General features: G+C 50.7%; 1 protein-coding gene across 2 annotated transcripts in view; it reads left to right on the forward strand.

Moving 5' to 3' along the window:
- Window positions 1-380: 380 nt before the first annotated feature.
- Window positions 381-12662, forward strand: part of LOC121872321 (protein giant-lens-like) — an 87149-nt gene continuing 74867 nt past the window's right edge. The window contains exon 1 of one of the 2 annotated variants that reach the window (XM_042375037.1): window positions 381-811. In XM_042375037.1, the coding sequence (XP_042230971.1) occupies window positions 638-811 (174 nt within the window). In that variant the 5' untranslated portion in view covers window positions 381-637. The remainder of the gene's footprint in view (window positions 812-12662) is intronic. The other variant, XM_042375035.1, reaches the window with a different exon arrangement.

Consider the following 12662-nt stretch of genomic DNA (forward strand, 5'->3'; position numbering starts at 1 on the left):
TATCCAAGTTTTTCGAAGTTGGGGGTAATGGGGGGGGGGAGATGGTGGGGGGAGAAGGGGGCAAAAATATTGTTATGCGTGGGCGTGGGTGGGAGGTGTCAGGGAGCCGTGGGTTCGCTGCCACATAACTCAGCCGCTAACATTTCTACCTGGAGGATGTTTTGTGGTGTAGGTGTGTGAAAACGTGAGGCACCGACGGGGTCTCTGGCTTGTTGTTGTGTCTTACATCCCTCACTAGATATTACGCTGTGTAGAGTTACAGGTGTAGTAAATAAAGATGTTAGGAAATATTGTGAGCGCGCGCAGGCGACGTAGTCAGGGTCCGCCTCACGTTCATTGAGAAACACGAGGGAAGGAAGCTCCGCCCACTTCCATTGAGAACCGCGCGGCCGAGGGTATAAGAAGCAGCGACCCGGACCAGCAGCTTAGTAGTACCTGAGTAATCAGAGAGGAGGTGAGTACTTGCTGAGCTCACCTGGCCCACCACCAAGCTACCTGCCATACCCACAATACCTCTCACTACCTCGTAAATTATCACCACGCTTACCAACCTTTATGTACGGGACATTGCTGCCAGTGACCGAGTGTTAGAGACTCACAAGTAAGCGGTTGACTTGCATCGCGAAAAACCTGCATAATGCTCAGCCAGCGAACGTGTGACTTGTTACTGAGGGTGTCGACGGTGGTCATCCTAGCGGCGGAGAACGCCCACACCTCCAGATTACCTCCGTCCAACCCCCTCCAGCCTCTCCTAGACCACACCCCGACCTACGACCAGCACTCAGCCTACAGGGTCTTCTATCAATCTGGGGTGAGTACATCTGTCAGTTTTCAACTTCATTACAGGTGTAATACAAGTATCCTCATCCTCGAGGTGCTCCTGTGACACACCGCCCACCACAAATGACCACTTGTCACACATCCTCGCCACACAAACAAAACCTGGTACATCAAATTTATTACACAATAATAATAAATACTACAGTAATAGCATCAAGATCTAACAGGAAAAAACTAAAGGAACTTATTTTTTTGTCTTTCCTGACAGTGAACTATTTATCGCTGTCATTCATACGTCTTGCTTAGATGTAAGGCATGAGGGTGTTCCCTTTGTTGTTGTTGTGAGGAGTACACGTGGGGCGGGGCACGGGCCTACCTCCCCTCCCCCGCTGCTGCATTGTACCTCAATCCCAAGAAACTTTAAAGTATGTAAGTTGAAGTAAGACCAGGCGACTGACTCTCCTCTTGGCGCCAAAACGTAAACTGAGTTGTGGTATGGACAAGTGAACCTTGCTGGCTATGGTACAGACAGGTGAAGTATGTTAGTTGTGGTATGGACACGTACTGTATACTCAAAACTGAACAATAAAAATTAGAATATTATATGAAATTACAAGCAAGATGAAGCAGAGGTGTGGTTGATATGGCGATGGTTGTAGTGGTGGTGGTCTCGATGGATGTGATAGCTGGCGGAGGTGTCACAAGTGATGGGAGTACTGATACACGTCCACCTGAACAAGATATCACTGAGTGCCAATTGGACCCTCACCACTTCCTCCTATTGGTGAAATCCCCCCTGCCTACCCACCCCGCCCTTTTAAAACACAACCTCAAACCTTCTTCATACGTGGGAAGATATTCCTTCTCTCCCTCCCGCTGGTGAAGAAGGTACCTGGTTCCTTCAGGTGGTGGGTGACAAGCATGGTGGGACTGGACGAGAAGACGAGGCGGGTATACAGTACAGCTACCCCCTCCCTCCCTCCCTGCCTCACTAGTCGTCGCCGCTACCTCACCTCTGGGTCTCCTTCACCTTACTCATTCTCCCTCACACACCCTCCAGGCTAACCTCCCGTAATATTGAGCACTGTTAGAGTGTGAGGTACAGCCAGGGAGGGAGGGAGGGTAGCCAGTGGACGGGGAGGAGGCAGGTGTCTGTCGTCTCTCAACATGTCTCTGGTTATACCCCCTTGCTGTCTTAAGTGTAAAACCAATATTCACCCTTACACGAATTACTCCCTGAACAATAGCTATTAACCTATGCTGACAATGAGCACTTTCTTCACTTTCACTGAAATTGTAATACAACTCATTCTAAAACACCTGAACGATATTTATACCACATTAACATGGATGATATTACGTAATTTTCTCTTCTGCCTCTGGGATGTGTCCAGTCATTCCGCTACTTGAAAGAAGATTATTTGTCTCTCTCTTTAATTTCCCCTAAAATATTAAGTTACTTTAGCGATGTCTCTTTGTTGGGTCATGGTGGTGAGGCAGGTGTGGTGGTGAGGCAGGTGTGGTGGTGAGGTAGGTATAGTGGTGAGGTAGGTGTGGTGGTGAGACAGGTGTAGTGGTGAGGTAGGTGTGGTGGTGAGGTAGGTGTGGTGGTGAGGCTGGTGTGGTGGTGAGACAGGTGTGGTGGTGGTGTGTGTGGTGAGGCAGGTGGTGGTGGGGGTGGTGTGTGGTGGTGAGGTGGGTGTGTGGTGGTGTGGTGGTAGATTTTGGTGGTGAGGCAGGTGTGATGGGTGAGGTGTGGTGGGGGACAGGGTGGTGGTGGGAGGTGGTGGGGAGGTGTGGTGGTGAGGCAGGTGTGGTGGTGAGGTAGGTTTTGGTGGTGAGGCAGGTGTGGTGGTGAGGTAGGTGTGGTTTGGTGAGGCAGGTGTAGTGGTGAGGTAGGTGTGGTGGTGAAGCAGGTTTTGGTGGTGAGGCTGGTGTAGTGGTGAGATACACCACCACCACCATACCCTTCACCACCAACACAACCTCACCACCAAATCCTCACCCTCATCATCACACTCACCACCACCAATTCATCACCCACCACCTCAACCACCACCACCACCTCACCCTCACCACCACACCACCACCACCTTGCCCTCACCACCATCTCACCTGTCACCACCACTTCCCTCCCCCCCTGTTACCACCACAACCTCACCCCAGACCCTCACCTCAAACCACCACCACCACCACCTACCTCCCCCCACCACACCTCACCCCTCACCACCGCCTCAACCTCACAACCTCACCTGTCACCACCACCCTCAAGAACCACCACCACCCCACCCCCACCACCACCTCACCCCACACCACCACCCCACCCCACCCCCCCACCACCCCACCACACCACCTCACCCCCACCACCCCCACCCACCCACCTCACCCCACCACACCCCCCACCCCCACCACCCTCACCACCCCACCCCACCACCACCTCACCCCCACCACCTCACCAGCACCACCACACCTCACCCCACCACCACCTCACCTTCCCATCACCCACCCCGCCACCCCACCCCCACCACCACTCCTGCCACCCCCCACCACCACCTCACCCCCACCACCCACCACCACAACCTCCTTATCGTCATCAACCGCTAAAGCCACAGCCTCTGTCCCTCACCCTCTTTGGGGCTTTAATCTTCATTGTTAAGTCTTCTGAACCACCCCACACGTTACCGCAGGCTTAAGCTTACCCGTATCAAGCTGGGCTCCCTAAGACATAATAAGCTCAGGCAAACCCGCCCTTGTGTTCCCTGGAGGAGGTTCGGGTTCCCCCTGCCACTCCTTCGTTCTCTCCCTCCAGCAACATCTGCTGACGTGAAACACAAGCCTGCAGGTGGGCCTCACAATTAGCAGTGACCTTCTTATAGTAATATAGCGGGGAGTGTCTTGAGGCGGCAGGTGGAGACAGCAGCTCCGACCCGCCACCTCAGATTGGGTCTCAGCAGGTATCATCTTCACGCCTTCTTCACCAACACTGTAACGTGATCCCGCCCTCCCACAGTCACTCAAGCACTTCACCAATAACAGTCACCAGTTTTGGTATATAGGCACGTTAATGTTTCCTATTTTAATTCAGTCAATTTTCACTCGTAATTCACGGTCCTGTGATCTTTATGTGCAACTCTAAGATAATATACCTGTAGAGGCAGTTTTTTTTTCACAAACTCCGGGAAGACTAAAATCACGGACATCAGGTATCTATTATAAGACGTTAAACTTCAAGGTTTGATTTTCGCGCCGTTGTGAAGCGTCACGTAGCCGAATCACAATCCAAGTTGACAAGACAATAAGATTTTTCTTCACCGGATAATACCATGATACTGGTATGCCATATGAAATGCCTAAAACTTTAGGGTTTTTTAATATTTTGGTATAAATAAGACTGCATACTTTTGGAGGTTGTGTGTACATAACAAAGCATTGAAGTGTTGCGGTGAGCCCGGTATGGCAGCGGTGGTCAGCGACACAGCGGACAGAGGAAGTGCGCGCCAACCTCTCTCTGGATAGTAATCGTCCCCCAACCCCAATGTCCTTGCCTGACTAACATTTTCTAAAATTTTCACTCAATATTAATTTTTGCATTTTTTTTTATATTATAATGTCATCACAGAATTTTCGGAAACCGTCGGAATCGCATTTTTATTTTTATTTTAGTAGTTATTATTACGGTCATTCATTTCCTATTGTTTCGTTTAAAAGAAACTACATTCAAGTGTCTATTTATATAACAGTTTTATTGTCTCCAGAGTAAATATTTGAGTAAAATCAGAGTTTAGCTTCATATGGCTATCAGCTGAAAAACACATTCTCGCAATCGACTTGAAAACGTGCACAATTCCCTGGGAAAATAGCGGGACTGAACGTACTCCTCACACACACACACACACACACACACACACACACTCGTTCGTGTACGTAATAGGTAAGTTCTGAAATAGAAATCTGTAATTGAGAGGTCGAGAGTTAGTGTTAGTGTGTGTGAGAGTTGGTGTGGTGCCGGGCCTCCCTGCAGCGGCCGGTCAGACCTGTTGCCACCTTATAACCTTGCTCATATGCTTCCCAAACTGGCTCTTCCCTCCACCAGTTTTTCCCGATTTAACTCTCGACCTTATGTCCGTTCGTTTGATTCATAAGAAATCAGGTTCTGGTTCTGGCGTCCGAACAGGTTCTTCAACTATGAGGGAAAACCTGCGCTGTCAGGAGGAGAATTCCAAGACGCCGCTCCGACCGATCCACGGATAGGATTCACGATACAACTGTATCCGGATTCTCGTAGATTCCTACGACATTTTACCTTGTAACTGGAAATAAGAAAACGTGAGTTGTTCTGATAGCATCAGTTCACTATTGACGTATTTCGGCCGCTATTTTTAAGTTCCAATTTTGTGGCGTTCACACATCATCAGTTAAAGGGAAACTTTAATGTACGAATCTTTTAGAATCGGGAAACCCTGATCACCGCTACCATAGAGTAAACACACATTTGGTGAGCTTGTTGACAGAACCTCTCGGTAGGCCGTGCAAGATTGCCACATCGATGCCGATTCCAGATACGGCTGTTACATGGCAAAAGTGGAGACGAGGAGGTATGTTGCAGCGGCGGCAACAGCGTAGAAGTCAGTAATGCGTGAAGGCCTGCCTGGGTGACCTCACAGGGGAGTAGGGCGCACCACTGCCTATTGCACCCTCCCACCCTTCACCCACCCACTCTCTCCCTTCAGTACTTTCCGCCTCCTCCATGCTGTTGAAGCTGACGCATGAGACTCCAGTTTGCCTCCTAACACTCATGATAACTACAATATCAAAACCATAATGTCCTAACTAAGGTCACGAAGAGTTGGCACCAATACACAACATCTAGTGTTGGTCAGCTGGTGTTTGCACCACTACACTGCCACCAGTGCTGGTGACCACCTAACGTCACCCTACAAGTACAGGTGCACAGTAGTGACGCACCTGGTGTCACCCTACACGTACAGATGCCCGGGAGTGACCTACCTGACGTCACCCTACACGTACAGGTGCACAGTAGTAACGCACCTGGTGTCACCCTACACATACAGGTGCACCTGGTGTCACCCTACACGTACAGGTGCGCCGGAGTGACCTACCTGACGTCACCTTACACGTACAGGTGCACAGTAGTAACGCACTTGGTGTCACCCTACACGTACAGATGCACAGTAGTAACGCACCTGGTGTCACCCTACACGTACAGGTGTCCGAGTGACCTACCTGACGTCATCCTACACGTACAGGTGCACCTGGCGTCACCCTACACCTTCGCCCTTGTCCTGCCGACACTGGGGATATATGAATATTGAAACTGAATATTTTTTTGGTTAGTGGAGGAAAAACGATACCGTAGAGAAGAGGCAAAATAATCCTGTGTCAGTTGTTTACTTGATGCACCTGTCCCCTACCAAACACCTCCGCTCATTTACTCCCTCTCCATAATGTTCGCTTGGACCTTCCTTATCTACTACGAAAGAGTCCGATACAATTTTAAGTATCCCTAAAGCAAATGAGAAAGTGTCGTTTTAGGTTAGAACGATTTTTAAGGACTTTGGTCAGAATGGATCGGTCAGGGTACAGTATACCTGCCCTTGTTTTCTCGTCCGCTATACTCTGACACCTGTCCTAAACTTCCCGGGTCCACCCCTCTGGTGATCGTGTGGCAAGTGTTAGTTGGGAGACGGTAAGGAGGGGCTGCCCCGAGGCTCACCGTGTGGGTACTGGGGGGGGGGATGTGGTGAGTGGGTGTGGTGATAGGAGGTAATAAGGTCTGGTGATAGGAGGGAGTATGGTATGGTGATAGGAGGGAGTATGGTGTGGTGATAGGAGGGAATATGGTGTGGTGATAGGAGGTAATATGGTATGGTGATAGGAGGGAGTATGGTATGGTGATAGGAGGTAATATGGTATGGTGATAGGAGGGAGTATGTTATGGTGATAGGAGGTAATATGGTATGGTGATAGGAGGGAGTATGGTGTGGTGATAGGAGGTAATATGGTATGGTGATGGGGAGGGAGTATGTTATGGTGATGGGGAGGTAATATGGGTATGTGGTGTTGGGAGGGGTATGGTGTGTGGTGATAGGAAGGCTCAATATGGTATGTTGATAGGAGGTATGGTGTGGTGATAAGTAATATGTAAATATGGTGTGTGGTGATAGGGTATATGGTGTGGTGATGGGAAGGGAGTATGTTATGGTGATAGGGTAATATGGTATGGTGATAGGAGGGAGTATGAGATGTGGTGGTAAGAGTAATATAGTTAGTAGTGATGGGAAGTAATATGGTGTGGTGATAGGAGGGTATGTTATGGTGATAGGAGGTAATATGGTATGGTGATAGGAGGGAGTATGGTGTGGTGATGGGAGTAATATGGTGTGGTGATAGAGGTAATGGTGTGGTAGTGGGAGGGTATGGTGTGGTGATAGAGGTAATGGTGTGGTGATGGGAGTGTGTATGGTTTGGTGATGGGAGTGTATAGTGGTGATAGGAGGTAATATGGTGTGGTGATAGGAGGTAATATGGTATGGTGATAGGAGGGAGTATGGTGTGGTGATAGGAGGGAGTATGGTGTGGTGTCGATGGTAGAGTGTGGTGGTAGTGTTGATGGCAAGGTGTGATGGTGTTTATGGTGGGACATGTTACAAGCGAATATATGATATACAGTGTGATAGTGGTAGCAGGATGGAGTGGTGTGGTGGTAGGTTGGGCAGACACCCTGGGGTGAGTGGTGGTGTGGTAGCAGGTTGGGCAGGACACCCTGGGGTAGTGATGTGGTGTGGTAGCAGGTTGGACAGGACATCCCAGGCAGATCCTGTAGACCTCCCTCCACGTTAAGTCAGTACTGCCCTTCGTCTTCCACCTTCCAGGCCATCTGACGCCATCCTAAGTCATGTGGTGTCACAGTACCCTCCTTCTTTGACACTCCTCATGACACGCTACCTGAGGTCATGTGTCATACCCCATAGGACGCTTCCTAAGACTTAGGGCACTTGTTATGCTATCTCAGTCTGAGTAACGTTTTGTGCTGCAGGTGGACCAGCAGGAGGTCAGGAACCTTTAGCTGTTGCTATTGCTATCGCAGAACATGGGCAATACACCTTCCTATATGTCCTGGGGTGACCCCTGACACCAACCCTTCAGCTGAGGTGTGTGTTCTCTCCTGTCGCCGTCCCCACTCATGCTCTGTTATCCCGGAGCTCACCCTCATACACCCTTATAGCACCACACAACGTCACTCATCCTAAAATACTCACGCCATAGCACACTTCTGACTTGGCATACGACTGTCAGTTGTGTTGCGTGGCTACAGTGTGGGGGAACACTGTTGCTTGGGAGGGTCAGGAACCCACAGGGGGTGTGTGGGGCGTGGGAGGAGTGCTGGCGAGGGAGGCAGGAGAGGGTAGGTAATGTTACCTTGGGTATAGTTCCTTCCTGCTAACTACGTTGTGAGAGAAGTTATCACAGGCCAGTACCAACACTAACACGACCGCCAGAAGACGACTTTCAAGTGTGTATGTGTTGGTCGTGTAACAAAATCATGACAGACTAAGTATATCGTACCAATAGATACAAAAAAATAATTCTCGATATGACAGTGTATTACAAATGTATAAATAGATAAATAATGTGTATGGATCAAGTCAAGGGGTGGTGGTGTGGATCAGCCATGACTCCTGCTGACCTCGGTGCGCATAGTCACCTCCACCACTCCACTTCCGCAAGGTGTGTGTTGCCCAGTACATTAAGGAATATCTCTGTATCACTACAATCACCACATCTTCCCCGACACTTAAGACGCGCCGTCATGTCCCATTGTGACGTTTATATACACCGCCGATATGAATCTATATTTTGAATACAGGGTTTGTAAGTTTGTGTCACGCTGTCAACACAGTGCTATACACCCTACCTAAACTCTCTCCCTCTCTCTCACATATATACAAACACCCACCTGTACAACCCTTAGCCATGTCAAAAAGGCCAGTCGTCTTTGTGGTGTGACCGGGGATGGGTGGAGAAGAGCTGGCAAATATAGTTTATGGCCCTGCTGCACTACACACACACCCACACACACACACACACACACACACACACACACAATTGCTTATACTTGGCACCGCCCTCCTCCTCTCACTTCTTCCCTCATTGTTCCTCCCTTCATCTTGGCCGCATAAGGTGAGGTAATGTTAGGTCAAACGCCTCCTGCTCCCTTTCCGGATTCTCATAACTATCACCCATACGATTCCTCCAGGACTTCTTTACCCACCAGGAAAATCGACAGTGGTAGGAAGGTCAACAGAAGCTCTTATATGCATTGTGTAACAGCGTCCAAAATGAAAAACGCATCTCTTCTAACACAGGTTCGATGACTGTCTCGCCTGCTGACCATTTGTACCTACAGGAGCATGATGGGTCGCGTATAAATATGGTAAAATGAAATCTATATTCATACTGGCAAGTTTTGGTTCGTGATTTTAATGAGGAAGTTGTAGTGTACGCTTACCTAGGCAAGTAATGATAACGGCAACCTGTGCTAAATGCCGGTATGAGACGAGCTGCGGACAAGTTGGAACGTCATGACCATATGTAGCATGTGTTCACTGACAACCTTCCCTCGCCTCGACACAGTGTTGTGAGTGCAATCAGGCTTCTGGGTACACGACCAGCCACAGGAACTGTCAACCTGTCACCCAGGACGGTGTCAGGCGAGGAGGATGGGAACTGACAATCAGGTGATGACAACAAACAGGATGTTAGTTCTCTCATCCAGGATGGTGTCAAGCAGGATGGCTAGGTAGGAGTGTGGATGGGATAGGTGGGAGTGAGAGTGGATTGGGGTGCCCTGGGGACAGGTGGCACATACCTCCGCCTCATGCAGGCTTGGCACCCTCGCCTCGCTGCACCCTGCCGAAACAAGGCATCCTTCCTTATATCCTGCCTTGTTCATCTCCTCCCCTGACACTGCATATGTTCGTGATGCTCATGAAGGTCTTGTCCCTAGTGCAGGACTTTCTTTTTGGCAAGGAGAGGACTTCTCTATGGGTAGTACAGGACATCCTACCAGTTAATGCAAGGACTTCCTGAGTGGTTATGTAAGATGTTCTTCTGACCTGGGCCGTACAGTATAATCCAATGGTCACTGCAGGACGTGTTTTCCTTGTAGGTCGCCTGGCTAGAGCAGGACTTTCAATGAATATTATAAGTTACCCTTCCGGTTATGTACGACATTGTTCGGTTACTGCCTAGTCAGGACCATTTCTTCCGGCTAGTGCAGGCCGTCTTCTCCATGAATTAGCCGTCCTCCTGGTTAGTGCTGGTCATCCCTCGGCTGGTGACATGTCTCACCCCCTCCACCCCGCAAACCAACATACACGTGTTCACATACACCGTGAGCTTGGTTTTAGGAGGCTATGCCAGGCTGGCCCACCCTCGTCAACAAGCCCAAGTCATCTACCTACCCACCTCACCCTGACCCACCCACATCACGCCTGGCCGGTTCTGGCCGTTAGCACCACCCCTGCCCAAACCATGCCTACCCCGCCCACCACTCCTTCGCATACCGCCTTGAGCCCACGCCCTATTTTCCCAAACGCTACAGCCTGCCGCCCAAACCCCATCCTTTCACACCTGATCCTACCTGATTCGACCACCCCGTCTTGCCCACTATGCCCTGGGTAGAAAATCAATAAATGGGATATAGATAAAGTTCTTATAATATCCGAGCAGGATGGGACTCGGGCAACGGATTTAAGTTGGGAAAGTTTAGGTTTAGAGGTGAGATAGGAAGAACTGGTTCACAAATAGGGTGGTGGACGAGTGGAACAAGCAACAACTTTTAGTAAGTGTTGGAACGAAAGAAGTTTCAAAAAGGAGGCTGGATAGATTCATGAGATGATAGAGAGTGGTACTAACTCTCGACAGGAGCTGCCATGCACAAGCCAACCGCTATTGCAGACTCATTTTCTTATGTTCTTATGTTCTTATGTCAGCCATACCTAATCCTGTCCCGCCCGTTCTGCATGCCTATATCCTACCCTACTCCACTGCTACTGTCCCCCACAACACCCAGCAGACCTGGGTGTAAAACATAGTGTACAAAGATGAAACAACAACCGACTGCCCCAGGCAAATTGTCCACACCACACCACACCCACCACTACCTGCCTACCCACATCACGCGTCTGTCCTCGCTAGAACCTCATCTCACACCTTCACCCTACTGCCGGTCTCTCAGTGTAAGGGCAGGAACCTAACCTAACCTCAATTTTCCCCTCACGAATTCCACAACACTCCCATGATTTCATGTATGAATGACAAACAAAAAGATTGCGAATGCCACGAAGTTGTGACTAAGCTAGTGGTTAGGTTAGGTTATGAGTTTAGGTTAGGTTAAGTTAGGTCATGAGTTTAGTTAACGTCGCTGTTGTTAACTCAGAAACACTGGTCGCCGCCAACACCTGCTTCACCCCACCACGTGTTGTGTGACGAGAAAGTCTTTACTGTGTTGTTTATTGGGAAGATTAAATACTGAGAGGCGCCCGTAGATGGCCGGTGAGAGTGCCATTATTGGGAGGCTAAGAGGCAGCTATTGTGGGGAGGGTAGGCCAGGAGGCAACTACCATGAGGAGGGTAGGCCAGGAGGTAGCTACCATGGGGAGGAAGGCCAGGAGGTAGCTATCGTGGGGAGGTGAGCCAGAAGGCAGTATGGGAGGTAGCGAGGCATACCATGGGAGGTAGCCAGAGGAGCTATTGTGGGAGTGGCCAAGGCAGCTACCATGGGAGGGTACCAGGAGGCACTACCATGGGAGGGTAGGCCAGGAGGTAGCTACCATGGGAGGGTAGGCCAGGGGTGGCTTTGTGGGGAGGTGAGCCAGAAGGCAGCTACCATGGGGAGGGTGGCCAGGAGGTAGCTACCATGGGAAGGGTAGGCCAGAGGCAGCATGTGGGAGGTGGGCAGAAGGCAGCTACCATGGGGAGGGGTAGGCCAGAGGTAGCTACCATGGGGAGGTAGGCCAGGAGCTACCATGGGGTAGGCCAGGAGGTAGCTACCATGGGGAAGGAATGAGCCAGAGGGTAGCTACCATGGGAGGTAAGCCAGGAGGTAGCTATTGTGGGAGATAGGCCAGGAGAGCTACCATGGGATGGTAGGCCAGAGGCTATCGTGGGGAGGGCAGGCAGGAGGTAGCTATCGTGGGAGGTAGGTCAGGAGGTAGCTATCGTGGGGAGAATGAGCCAGGAGGTAGCTATCGTGGGGAGGGTAGGCCAGAAGGCAGCTACCATGAGGAGGGTGTGGCCAGGAGGTAGCTATTGTGGGGAGGTGGGCCAGAAGGCAGCTACCATGGGGAGGAGTGGGTCAGGCAGCTACCATGGGGAGGAGTAGGCCAGAGGTAGCTATTGTGGGAGGGTGGGCCAGAAGGCAGCTACCATGGGGAGGGGTGGGCCAGGAGGTAGCTATTGTGGGAGAGGGTAGGCCAGGAGGTAGCTACCATGGGGATGGTAGGCCAGGAGGTAGCTATCGTGGGAGGGTAGGCAGGAGGTAGCTATCGTGGGGAGGAGGTAGGTCAGGAGGTAGCTATCGTGGGAGGGTAGGCCAGGAGGTAGCTATCGTGGGGAGGTGGGCCAGGCAGCTACCATGAGGAGGAGTAGGCCAGGGTAGCTATTGTGGGGAGGTAGGCCAGAGGCAGCTACCATGGGGAGGGTAGATCAGGAGGCAGCTACCATGGGAGGTGAGCCAGAAGGTAGCTATTGGGGAGGGTAGGCCAGAGGCAGCTACCATGGGGAGGTAGGCCAGGAGGTAGCTATTTGTGGGAGGGTAGGCCAGGCAGCTACATGGGAGGGTGGGCAGGAGGCAGCTA

The sequence above is a fragment of the Homarus americanus genome, unplaced genomic scaffold (assembly GCF_018991925.1).
Source record: "Homarus americanus isolate GMGI-L3 unplaced genomic scaffold, GMGI_Hamer_2.0 scaffold5589, whole genome shotgun sequence".
Lineage (NCBI taxonomy): Eukaryota > Metazoa > Arthropoda > Malacostraca > Decapoda > Nephropidae > Homarus > Homarus americanus.